The 14798-nt window shown below is 36.9% G+C and overlaps 1 protein-coding gene across 1 annotated transcript in view; it reads right to left on the minus strand.

Moving 5' to 3' along the window:
* Window positions 1–9549, minus strand: part of LOC110455093 — a 53608-nt gene extending 44059 nt beyond the window's left edge. Inside the window, exon 1 of the mRNA XM_021505036.1 lies at window positions 9243–9549. Coding sequence (XP_021360711.1) covers window positions 9243–9353 — 111 coding nt within the window. The 5' untranslated portion in view covers window positions 9354–9549. The remainder of the gene's footprint in view (window positions 1–9242) is intronic.
* Between the last annotated feature and the right edge of the window lie 5249 nt (window positions 9550–14798).

Here is a 14798-nt window from a genome sequence, read left to right on the forward strand (position 1 = left end):
ATAGATATGTTAAACATAAGTATTAAACAACCCTATGATAAACCTTCTGTTACTTTGGTTTACCATCATTTTCATTTGTTGAAATGTGTCGGATTAAAGAATAACGCTCTTTTTACTGTTACGGATAAAACTGACGGATACTTATCTTGTGTAGGTGACTAGCTTTACAAACACTCAGAACTGACGAATAATTATCTTGTGTAGGGGACTAGCTTTACAAACACTCAGAGCTGACGAATACTTATCTTGTGTAGGTGACTAGCTTTGCAAACACTCAGAACTGACGAATACTTATCTTGTGTGGGTGACTAGCTTTACAAACACTCAGAAATGACGGATACTTATCTTGTGTAGGTGACTAGCCTTACAAACACTCAGAACTGACGAATAATCATCTTGTGTAGGTGACTAGCTTTGCAAACACTCAGAACTGACGAATACTTACCTTGTGTAGGTGACTAGCTTTACAAAAACTCAGAACTGACGGATACTTATCTTGTGTAGGAGACTAGCTTTACAAACACTCAGAGCTGACGAATACTTATCTTGTGTAGGTGACTCGCTTTACAAACACTCAGAACTGAAGGATACTTATCTTGTGTAGGTGACTCGCTTTACAAACACTCAGAACTGAAGGATACTTATCTTGTGTAGGTGACTCGCTTTACAAACACTCAGAACTTGCTGATACTTATCGTGTGTAGGTGACTAGCTTTACAAAAACTCAGAACTGACGGATACTTATCTTGTGTAGGAGACTAGCTTTACAAACACTCAGAAATGACGGATACTTATCTTGTGTAGGAGACTAGCTTTACAAACACTCAGAAATGACGGATACTTATCTTGTGTAGGTGACTAGCTTTACGAACACTCAGAACTGACGAATAATCATCTTGTGTAGGTGACTAGCTTTGCAAACACTCAGAACTGACGAATACTTAACTTGTGTAGGCGACTAGCTTTACAAACACTCAGAGCTGACGAATACTTATCTTGTGTAGGTGACTAGCATTACAAACACTCAGAACTGACGAATACTTATCTTGTGTACGTGACTAGCTTTACAAACACTCAGAAATGACGGATACTTATCTTGTGTAGGGGACTAGCTTTACAAACACTCAGAAATGACGGATACTTATCTTGTGTAGGTGACAAGCTTTACAAACACTCAGAACTGAAGGATACTTATCTTGTGTAGGTGACAAGCTTTACAAACACTCAGAACTGACGAATAATTATCTTGTGTAGGGGACTAGCTTTACAAACACTCAGAGCTGACGAATACTTATCTTGTGTAGGCGACTAGCTTTACAAACACTCAGAGCTGACGAATACTTATCTTGTGTAGGTGACTAGATTTACAAACACTCAGAACTGACGGATACTTATCTTGTGTAGGTGACTCGCTTTACAAACACTCAGAACTGACGGATACTTATCTTGTGTAGGTGACTAACTTTACAAACACTCAGAATTGATTCCATTCTTTATTACCTTAAACCTTGCGGTTAATCAGTACAGTGCATATATATTTACAAACAAAGAATACAACACTCCGACCATGCATACATGATAAAATTACAGCGATAGTGTAGACAGTGATTCCTTTTAGATTAAACAATATTGCATCTCCTTTTTTGACTTTGGTTCAGATATTTGGCTAAATTAGACAGTTCTTTATTATTTCTTGTCGTCATCAAATCTAAAAATGTTGCCATACTAGTTTTTAATAATAACATTTTTTAATGAAACGGTTTCTTAAATCAGTATAATGACCACCTCTAATAATAAAATAATATTCGTTTTCGATATCGCCAGTATTACAATAAATACAAATTCTATCTTTTCTCTCTAAATCATGAAATCTACATGTCAGAGTCAAAATTAAAATCGATTTATATAAAGTATATGTAATGTATGCATGTGCATAGCAGGGTGTATTTATTTCATTACTTGTTTTTTTTTTTAGGTTTCATTCTTCTATTTATTATATTGTTTTTTGTTTTTTAAATCTTAACCTTTTTACTAAGTATTTTGAAATCTTAAATTCTCTACCAAATTCTTCTGAAATCTTTAATTTATTTCCTTACTATTTTGAAATCTTAACTTTATTACCTAAATATTCCGAAATATTTGATTTATTACCTTACTATTCTGAGATCTTAATTTTGCTACCTTACTGTTCTGAAATTTTAATTTTACAAGCTAACTAAATTGTATTAGGAAATCTTACCACTTAATAACTAACATCCTGAAATCCTCAATTTACTATCTAGAAATAGTATGAAAGTATATTTTAATTCACTAGCTATTCTGAGATCTTTTATGTATCACATGTAACAGCAAACTATACTGAAATTTTACATTTATTAACTAGATAGTCTAACACTGATATCATTTAAATTTCAAAATTTTCATTTTCTTTAAAAAAATCTTTTTTTAAACAAATCCGTTAGATTAGAGTTTTAATCAACCCAAATATTAAGGACTCGGTCTATCAAAATAGGATAATTGAGAAAACGTTCTCTTTGAAGAGTGGATCACAGTCGGTGGGGGATTGGAGCCGCCCCTCCATCAAGGGCTGGGAGGGGGAGGGGTGTAGGGAGGGGAATTTAGTAGGGAGAGGGGCAAATGTAAGAAAAACGGTGAAAAACGTGGTTTTCATTATCTCCGCCGGTATCATTGACACAGCTTTCTGTCGCCTGCCTGCCTCGCTATACCACCTCTTTCCTCCGAGGTGTACAACTTGTAAGAATACGATACCACCTGCCACCGGTCGGGTTTAGGGGCCAGATATATCGGGACTGGAGAAACCCATTTTCTTAGGGGAGCAAACGGGGAACAGAAACACAAAGGGTCATACATATATATTTGTATGTGTATATATGTGTGTATGTTGGGTTTTTTTATAAAGAGGGAAAGGGAAGGCTAAAGGACGTAATATACGTGTGCACGAGAACAAGTAATGCACGTACATATTTATATTAGTGCTATGTATACACAACATGCGCTGTCGGAAATAAAGCGCACGTAAACTTATACAATATATAGGACCATTTTAATAAACATTTACGGAGTGTGGATATGAAGATCGGAAAGAATACATGTAAGGTAGAAGGACCACAATGAAATAGTTTAATCATTACTTCGATTATAAACCAATTAAAGTCCATTCCTTTTGGCGGCCATAGCACACCGCTAAGGATTATTATAGGATTAGCTTTATTAACGTCAAATGTCTAATGTGTTTGTACTTGGAACCGTAACGGGATTAGGTCGTCATCAGTCCTGACCATTCTGATTAAGTTTTAAGTTTTTTATTTCCGAATGCAATTCAGCATATAGGTTAATTGATACATAGAATACAAAACATATTTCAAATTTTCAAGATGGCGGAGGACAATTCCATATAAGCAATTATCACATAAAAAGAATACATCATTTAGCAATATTACTACACGAGGGTTTTTCTTTTGGCGGTAGCATATTTTAAATACAGACCCAATCTACGTAATGTTTTAATACTTTTACATGACAATAATTCAATTAATTTATACACACTGGGGCATCGGAAGTAATATTGCTTAATGTATGTGTTTCTCAATACAGAGTAAGCAGGACAAATAAGAATAAAATGTATCTCATCTTCTAAATCATTTTTGTCACAGGCAAAACATAATCTTTGACCTCTCGGAACCCCATTATAACGTCCAGATTCGATATTAAGGGAATGCGCCTGCATGCGATATTGACTCAACATTTTTTTGGTATTAAATGTTAAAGGCTTTACTAAATAGAATTGCATATTAAAAGTATCGACAAGATGTCTATATAAATAACATTTAGAAGATGTTTCAAACGCACCACGTAATTCCTGAATAAATACGTCATGCAGACGTTGGGTATACATTTCCACAAATTGTTTTTCATTTGGAACATATTGAACATCCCAAATATGATTAAAACCCATTCTATATAAATCATTTTTAACATGATAAACCCAGTTAAGTTTACAATTCGGCTTTTTGACATTAAGCTCAAGTAGTGCATCATAGCATGCTTTTAGTACACAGTTATTTGTATTCAAAATATTTAACCAGTATTTAATTATAGCTACTTTGCGCTTTATATGTAAGGAATAACTTCCTGTCTCAAAGTAAACCATAGAACTATTGACGGTTTTCTTAACGTTTAATAAATCTTTAAGAAAGAGAAGATGGACTTTTTCGATTTGCGGCGATAAACAATTACCCCATACCTCACATCCATAGTTCAGTATGCATGTCACATATGTATCAAACAAAGATAATTTAGTTTCAGTATTAAGGATAAAATCTTTCATTCTTCTTTTTAAAAGATAAAAAGCATTCCTGCCTTGAGATGCCAACGTGTTTTGTGCTACGGTGAATCTTCCATTATAATAAAAAACTAATCCTAGATAACAAAATTTGTCCACTATCTCAATTGACTTGCCATTAAACGTCCAGTTTTCAGTAGGTAAGATTCTTTTACTTTTTCTAAAAATTACAATTTTAGTTTTATCATAATTAACAGTTAAATTCCATTTATCAGTGTAACATTGCAGACAATCTAGCATGTGCTGAAGATTGTTAACATCTTCCGAAAACAAAACTGTGTCATCGGCATACATTAACATAAACAGATTAATCAATTGTAGTTCATAACCTTGACAATTGGAATTTAAAAACTCACTCTCCATATCATTAACGAATAATGAAAAAAGCATGGGCGATAACGATTCCCCTTGTAATAAACCGACATGTAAATCGAACATAGTAGACAATTTACCATTTAAATTTATGCAAGAACGAACATTATCATAAATAGATCTAATTACATTTAGCAGTCTGCCACTAACACCACTTTTCCAAAGTTTATACCAAAGTTTATCATGTGTTACACTATCAAAAGCTTTGCTGTAATCTACAAATACGCAATACAGCCTTTTGTTTTGTTCTAATGTATTTATTATTAAACTATGTAATGTAAAAATAGCATCCCTGGTACCAAACCCAGGTTTAAAACCAAATTGGACATCGGTAACAATATCCTCTCTTGTACTCCATTTTAATAATCTTTTATTTAACAAGGAAGTAAATAACTTAGCTAGATGACTAATTAATGTTATTCCCCTGTAATTATTCACATTGTTTTTATCCCCCTTTTTATGAAGAGGTATAATAACACCCTGCGCCCAGGACTCTGGAAAATATCCTACATGTAACATAGAATTAAATAACCTGATCAAAACAGGGGAAAAAATATCTCTATATTCAATTATGTATTCGTTAAGTAACATATCAGTACCAGCCGACTTGTCACGAGACAAACCCCTAATTACATCTGTTAATTCCTCAATGCTAAAATCCACATCTAACTCTGGATAAACACAATCAGTATTTCTATCAATCAAACTATGACCTCGACTTTCGACGATAGGTACATCAGCGAGACCTTTGAAGTATTGAAAAAAATCAGTTAACGATAAATTACCCGTATCACAGGCCTTCCGCTTAGAAAAATTACGGTAAAATTCTTTAGGATTATTCCTCTTTAACAGATCCAGCATGTTCCCTTCCATTCTCAAATAGGCTCGCTTCAACTTCCTCTCACATACTTTATACTGTTTTTTGGCTTGCGCAAGGCTTACTCTGTTTGTCAATGACCGGTCTACATTAAAACTCAATAACGCACTTTTATATCTATTATACAACAATCTACAAGTATTATCGAACCAAGGTTTATCTGGCCCTTTCTTATCTAACTTTCCAGTATGGCAAACACATGAACAGTTCGATATCTGTCTATTACGAACACAAAAGTTATCAAACAAAGTATGCGTACATTTCACAAGATTTTCTAAACATTTATCAATACTTTCCCTTGTATTAACAAGTTGATCTACTGAACTCTCAATCAAAAACCTATTATCATAAATGTGATTGGTTGCATTGCTCCCGGCCTCATCAGACCATGCTACCCTGGTTACTGTTGAAAATCTATTATCTACAGTGCAACAGTTACAATAGGCACTTTTTGACTTAAAGCAGTTTAAACATACATATATAGGTGCATGATCAGAATATTCATTAAAACGACCAACTTCAAAAGATTTGACATTTGCCATCGACAACTTATCAGCTAATACATAATCTATTACACTTGTACCATTTGAATTACAAAACGTTATTTTACCATCTGGATCACCTATAGTACGACCGTTAAGAATCTGAATTCCCGTTGACTTACACAACTGTAGCAGACTACGCCCAAAAGTGTTAATTTGTAGGTCCTCTGAGTTACGCTTTACGTCACATGGCTCCTGAGGATAAGACATAAAACCATCAAGTTGACGATGGACACTTTCGTGTAACGAGTCGATCGATATATAATCTGGTTCTCTACCAGTCCGACAGTTAAGGTCCCCTATTACAAATACTCTACCTAAGGCACTATAATGACCTATACCGTTCTCTAGTAGTTGAAAGAAGTCCTCTTCATATGCGCCGTAGAAAACTGATCCTACTGGCGGTAAATAGGTTAGAGCTATAAAGACATCTTTATTATCAGGGAAAAGCTTGCTGTCGATTTTTATCCATAAAATACTGTCCAATTGTACGGATTGTAGAGAAATAAAACCACGCAACCATGGTTTGAATAAACACACTAGACCGCCTCCTTTACACTTGGATCTGAGGACAGGTTGAAAATGCTCAAAACCATTCACCGCGAAATCGTCCGCGTCGTCCAACCAGCATTCCGAAAGGCATACAATATCTGCCTCACTAAATGATTCACAAAATGAGCTATTCTCGATCTTACTTTTCAAACCCCTCTGAACGTTCCAGCTACAAATATGAAGAGTGTGATTGACCTCCGAAGACCCCTACAGCACCGATTTGACGTTAGTCTCCTCAGACCCAGATCCCGTGGGTGTCGGAAGTGACGTACGCTGTGCCTGACCGCCATTTACACGATCACACTGCCCCCTCCTACCGTTTCCGGGAAGGGCCCAAGCAGACGCGACAGCCCGATTGCTACCCTGAGATGTTAACGCCTGAAACCTGTTTGAAGTAGACACGTTCTCAAATGAGCTACTCACGCCTGAGTTACTATGACTGTCATCCTTAGGTGTTGAGGGTTGTCGCTGCCGTTTAGCTGGCCTACCATTATAGTGTGTTGGTCTGTTCTCCGGGACCGTATTACTTTGTACGTCATTCTCCTCTCCAGTGTACAAGACCCCATCGACGTACATTTTATCTCTCACAAACTTGACCTTGTGCCTTAGCTTCCTCAGTCGCTTTGCCACAGGATAAAGTCCCCGGCGGACTTCTTCCACGGCTGCAGGGAACTGCTCGTTCACGCCGTAATGCGTACCATGTAGCATATGTGTACGGGACAGCACCAAACTATGTTGGTTCTGATAAAGGAACCGGGCCACAATAGGACGAGGTTTTCCTCTTTTCCTCTTACCAAATCGATGCACATTACCGAACTCGAGAATATCGTCAATGTCTAGCTCGTTGTGTATGAATGACCTAACCAGGACCTCGGTGTCCTCTGCGACGTTCTCACTGAGACCCGTGAACACAAGATTTGCCTTCATTGAGCGGCATTGTAAGTCGGTAACAATCGCTTTCAGCTCGTCTCTTTCACAACTCGCTTTTGAAACCTCACGTATCACTTCATCGGAGTTTGATCGCTCTGTCTGCTGTTTTAAGACACATATATCATGTTCGTGCTTATCTGTTGTAACCTTCATAGTGTCGAACAACTGTCCAATTGTCTCTGTACTGTGCTCAAGCTCACGCGTTTGACATGACAAGCTTCCAAACTTATCTTCGACTTCACGCACACGCGATGACAAAAGGGTGAGAGCTTGTTGTACCTGATCTATTTTATCTACTTGACTTTCAATATGTTGAAGTCTCTTGTCCATGCGCGTCATCATGTTGATAATGTCCGCGTTACTGATTTCGGACGTTCCCTTACTCATACTTAAAGTGTCACCATAGAGGATCGTACGCGTTTCCTTTAAAACTGCTGAGGTATCCGTACTGCATGTGCCATGTAAGTCCCCATTCATCGTACGCGTACTCATACCTGTTCACATCACAAGGTATGGTGTACACTAGACCGTGACGAATCGCCGGCCGTACCGAGTCGCGTACACGTGAATTTACCTGTCGGTATATATACAATATAGGGAGATAGTCACATATGTTCAGATGTAAAATACGAAGGAAATACGCGACAAAAATCAGTTCTAATGGTACCTGAACCACTTGCGAGCCGAGACCTCTAAACGGAGCAATCCAGTGGTATCTTTGAAGCCGCAAACCACACACGTTGGTCAATTACTTTCCGTGCTCACTAGGTACGTGCACACTCACCGGCGCCATCTTGAAATCCAGTGGTCAAGGTACCATTTGACCCACATATATAGCTTCCACTGGGCTATGAGCGTGCCAAACATCGACATATATCATACCATATGTCATGAAGCATAATTGTGAAATGTCCTGATTCAGAAACAATTCAAACAAAATCCCCTTTTAATTGTTACAGGTGTCGGTCGCACCGATAACAGTGATAAACACTTGACCGCTCCCTGTTCCAGCAAGGATCCAATTGGTACCCAACTGGTCAGTCGGCGTGGGTCTAACGAGCTCGTGTCATCTTAGGGAAGTCCACTACTGGTCATCGTAAGTCACGCCAAATTAACTCTGATATTGGGGGTAGCGAGATTTATTGGTTTTACATTTGTGATCAGAACTCCGAGTAATTTATCAAATACTTAGGACTTTCTTCACCCTGTACTTAGACCATAGCTAATAAACTATTAAGTGATTGTATTTTTTCCCGTGGACAGGATATATGAAATGATAGGAAATACTTCGTCAAAAGTCAATGGTGAAAATGTCGTACCATTATAAAATACAATACAGGTTTGCACCACGTATACACCGAGTGTCCCCAGCATACAGCGACTGTTTGGAGAAACCCTATCTATACGGAGTGAAATCATTGTAAATGGTCCAAAACGGTTACAAATCACTGTAGCTTGGCCCTCATTTCCATGTGTGATGCTTCCGAGTGAAATACTCTTATCGACATTACACGACTGGCTTCCAGTGATACCGACTCTCAAATTTGGAAAGGCCATGTGTTTATTTTAAAGTTTAAAACAATAGAAAGAGTGAACGTCAACTTACCAGATTCGCCTCACATGATTCCTTGCATACACTTTCAATAGACTGTCCATGAACACATTTTAACATCCATAGAATAAAAACTGGTGCACAAAATACAAATATATTGGACATTGCGGGTAACGTTACAACGCCATAGTCATGCAAGTCTACTTCCTAAGTGACTGTATGACCGAGAACGTCAGCATCAGATACAGCCAACGCTTACTACAGCTTTACTACGGGTCGAGAGCGCGCCAGATTATACACGGGCTGCCTGCTCTGTGTGAGGGGAGGGGTAATACGTCTCTGGCTCCCACGGTCCCTCCTACCAGTGACGGTGACTCCAGTTTCTGTCAGCAACCCTACTTACACGCATGTTCAAATGTTGTTTACCCTACACTGCGGTCACATTCTTGTTTGCATTGAAAATAAATATATGATCCTATTGTCAAATAGCTGTCAAGTCTATCAAAGAGATGTATACATATAGGCCGCTCCGGACACTGACCACACTGGACTATGCAATATCCACTGTAATAGTCGCCGAACAATGATGATGCCGACTAATACATAACTGACCAATAAACCGTCTGTCTCTACCTATTCAGTTATAGAGGTGCGTCGTGATCCGCCCCGACATCACATGACCACGTCATAGCAACAGTAATTCAAATTGGCCCAATTAGTGTGGGAGGGTGTAGAAAACCGTAATCCCCAACCGAAAACAATTTAAAGGTCACGGTTGTATGGGGTATACCTTTAAAACGGAAAGACAGCCTGGTTTCAATTGAAGTTCGCTTTATTTAATGACACATATACTCAGAATTAGTAAACTCAGTAAATTAATTCGAACGAAAAAAGACGTTTTCGTGACTTTTAAAAGGAATACCGTTTTGCTCATTTGATTTGTTACAAAAATGTAGAATTTTTTTCTCTGATTTTTAAAATGAAAAAAAAACACCTAGCAGAGGTTCGGTTGTAGGACTAAGGGAGATAACTCGAACATATTTAAATATGTAGAAGGTCTGTCCTCTGGTCTGTTATTGGCTTTGCCACTCTGAGGTGTGAATGATGTCAATGAGGCTTAATATCAGATGTGACTCTCTCTGTACCGAATTAATTGATTAGTTAACACTTTGCAATTAAAAGAAGACGAGCCGTCTATTTGGTGGTTGATTGCTATTCCTTTATAAAATAACAGAGGAAGAAAATGCGGACCTTGGGGCACAGCACATGTGCGGAGCTCCGCCATTAAACTAGAGCCGAGAGCATGCGAGACTATAACACTATCCAGCGTTCATCGATGGTATAATACTGATCTACTGAAACATGTGTCGCAGCTATTTTAAACATTCAGCCTGCACGAAGGCAAATCAGTTACATTGATATTGAATGAAAACTACCATTCAACACTTATTTGATTGTACTTCCAGGCAGACCAATACCATCATTCAGTCATTGTTAGACAAACCTCAGGCAAAATTCTTGAATTTTGATCGATTTTAATTTTCCACCGTTTTCTTCATTTAATATAAATTGTTTATAAATATACTCGTACATCATCAACATATTTGCGTGAACCATTTTAGACAAAGTCGTTCTCTTTATAACATAAACTTCACATTCCTATAAGTTTTCGGGAACCCCCGTTTTATCAAACCTTTACTTCACATCCGCATATCAATGTTGTAATTACAGTTTTATCAAACCCTATACTTCACATCCGTATATCAATGTTGTAATAACAGTTTTATCAAACCCTATACTTCACCTCCGTATATCAATGTTGTAATTACAGTTTTATCAAACCCTATACTTCAGATCTATAAACAACGTAGAAATACAGTTTTATCAACCCCTATACTTCACACCCGTATATCAATGTTGTAATAACAGTTTTATCAAACCCTATACTTCACATCCGTATATCAATGTTGTAATTACAGTTTTATCAAACCCTATACTTCACATCTATAAACAACGTAGAAATACAGTTTTATCAAACCCTATACTTCACATCTGTATAACAACGTAGAAATACAGTTTTATCAAACCCTATACTTAACATCTGTATAACAATGTAGAAATACAGTTTTATCAAACCCTATACTTCACATCCGTATATCAATGTTGTAATAACAGTTTTATCAAACCCTATACTTACTCTACTAATGTCTCTACAGGATACCTGTCATGGTGACACAGCTGTGGGCGTCCTGGAAGTACCAAGTTCTACTAAAGTCTCTACAGGATACCTGTCATGGTGACACAGCTGTGGGCGTCCTGGAAGTACTTTTTATGATATTAACCAACATTTTGTGTTAGTATGAAAACATTGCACGGAACTGACAATCTTCCATTTTCTCCAACCTCTGACCTACTGGTGCTTGTCACCATGCATTGACTTTATATATGTGTGTTTGTTTGTTTGGGGCTTGGAAAAACGGTGTGAATTACTGTGATACTTTAGGCTCTATCAAAATAGCAACTGACATTTATTTTCAATTCTACTGTAAATTTTGAAGTTATATAACCCATTGCACTGCACATCTCATTGACTGTAGGTATCCTCAGACTCATAACTGAGGTACATTCCGTGGTTCTCGTGCAGAACTCCTATAAAAACGACCGAGATAAACCTATCACAATTACACATGTCAAACATACCAATCCTTGTTTACCAAGTTTTATAAATACTGGGCACAAATGTTTAATTCATGATTATTTTTACTGAAAAAACAGATAAAGTTGGTGATTATTTCATGGACTACAAATCAGTACCAGTTTGACAATTTATCTAAAATTTTGACTGTTTTGTCACCCAAAAATGTTTACCAAATTCACCAAGCTGAAGTTTGTTTTTCTCTGATGCTGAGAGAATGAAGTCCTCATTCGACTATGACTTGAGGAAAACTATGAGTTAAATGAATTATTTTGTCTTTGTCCACGTTTTTCTAGAAAAAAATGAAAAAATGGTAATTTTGAATTCAAAAAGAAGTCAACTGAGAGCAAATCATGATGCATGATTTTTGTTCAGGTTTCTTACTCACAAGTAAAACATACCAAACAAGTGTATCACTCACTGGGATATTCAAACAATGGAGGCAACAGTGTTCACCTGCTGCATAGGTATACTACTTACGGCTAGGTTTCTAAGCATCCAGGGGGAAACTTCCAGTCTTTGTACAACATTTAACTCCCTTGCCCCAGGAATATTTTATAGTGAATCTGTTTGGAATACAATCGACACTTCAGAAGAATTAGACTTAAAAATATTTAAACAGCCAATTGGCCTATTCCGTCTTTGCGTATTGCAGAGTTATCTTCTCTTGGGAGCAGGTATTGATTGTTACGTCTTTTGTTTGTAAGAGTAACGTCATCAATTTTTGAGAAAACGACGTAATTTTCTTACACAAACCAATGACGTAACAATCAATCCCTGCTCCAAAGAGAAGATAACTCTGCAATACGCAAAGACGGAATTCCGTTGCCCCTAAAGATCTATTTCTCTAACATTGCAATACATTCCCAGGATCCAAGATACATCATCGGAAATATGTCAAAAAATGTACCTAACTACATTTTTACCACAGGTACTGCGTTTATCCCTCTACGTTGATCCGATAAGTTGAATTGTCTTCATTCTGATGTTTTAGAGAAAAGAAACCCCATAAATTATGTTTTGTTCTGATTTAGTTTGAGATAACAATGATAACACATGTAGTTTTTCAGACAGATCTGACCAACGAGATTGGTATACAGACAGATCTGACTAACGAGATTGGTATACAGACAGATCTGACCAACGAGATTGGTATACAGACAGATCTGATCAACGAGATTGGTATACAGACAGTATTTTTTAGACCAAATACTGAGCCTTGTCCTTTGAGAAGACACGAATTGTCGTACTAGACTGCCAGACGCCTGATGAGACTGTCATGGTCAATAACAGGTAACTGATATGTCAAGCAGTATAGGTACAGCTGTTGTCCGGGTCTGTTAAATAATACAATATTACTACAATCGTATCTAACAAAATCAATTAATATCGGTTATATTAAAGAAATTGCTCGACTTAGACTGTCAGCTCACAAATTAATCATTGAATCTGGGCTTTATGTTGGCATTGATAGAACTAATAGATTATGTACAAAGTGTAATCTTAATGCCATAGAAGACGAGTTTCATTTTTTTTAGTTTGCACAAGATGTACTTATTTAAGACGGCAGTATTTAAAATGTTACTATAGTAATAACCCCAATGTATATAAGCTTGTTCAACTACTTAATACGCAGAATATTAAAGAATTGTGTAACATTGGAAAGTATCTGATAGCGGCAAATAAGCGCCGATCAGATATGTGACAGTTTGTGTATGTGTGTTGTTCATTCTCCTGTGACCAATGGGGCTTTTGTACATCTGTAAATATCATGTTATTATATGTTTACACTGATAAGTCGTAAGGCTTAAAATCAATAAAGAACTTGAAACTGAATTGTTACAATATCACGATGTACTCGTAATAGAGCAGCTTCTGAACTATGAAAGGCACAGTAGCCTGATTGCAGTTGTCGTGAAGGAAGTTTACGTCCTAATGAGCTTCCAGACGTTTTGAAACAACCTCCTCTAAGACTTTTGACTAAAAAATGCAGATTTTAACGAATCGGTAATGTTCCAATTCCTCTTCATCCAGACCAGGTTTCTTAAAGCAATGGTCGTACTATTGCTTGCTTGAAGGGCGTTGGCACTTTTGGTTGGGTATGGTCACAGTTATAAACGTCAGCATATTGTCCAAACGTTGTTTCAAAATTGCAGTTGGAATATATAGGGTCAAAATTTTATGATTTTGTTGGTGATTTTATTATGATGTTCTTTATTCATTACCGGAGTTAAGTTCGTCTGATGTTCCCTTTTATAATATCAACCGTGACTGCTAATTTTTATTGTTTTAAGTATGCGATGTTAAAAAAAAAAAAAAAAATCCTGTATCTTGTATATTGTAAAGTCGTAGTTGTTTGCTAGCCTTTCTCTGATTTTTCAGTGTAATTTTATTCACGGAGAAATCGCTGAAGCTGTGTGACAGTTCTTTGTGATTTTTGCAGATGGGGATTTCATTTTTCCTTTCCCTTCAAATTATTTGTGAGTTTGTAGAGCTGATTTTTAGGTCATTTTTTTTTTTTACATTTCATCAAACTTTATTTACAAAAGCCCATTTTCCATTTTAAATTCAATCAAAATCGAATCAATGTATCCGAACGTACGGAGAAGAATGTTAAATATTTACATATATATATATTTCCCCTTCTGAGCCCAACCCCTCTGCCCCACGTGATCAATATCGCCGTTTATCAATAGTATACTCCTAATCCTATTTGGTCAAAACTAATTAATTTGTATTGAAGAAGAAGGACTTTATAGATTCAATCATTTTCCCCACTTAAGGTATGTACCTCTTTTTCAAGTTTAAACAGACACGTATAAAGCCAGTAGCACCTCTCCGCAAGCTGGTAGAGGAGTGGGGTGGGCGTGATCATCTGTCAACTTTTCGGAACTCTCCATCGCGAGAGATAGAAA

This window comes from Mizuhopecten yessoensis, unplaced genomic scaffold (assembly GCF_002113885.1).
Source record: "Mizuhopecten yessoensis strain PY_sf001 unplaced genomic scaffold, ASM211388v2 scaffold921, whole genome shotgun sequence".
Lineage (NCBI taxonomy): Eukaryota > Metazoa > Mollusca > Bivalvia > Pectinida > Pectinidae > Mizuhopecten > Mizuhopecten yessoensis.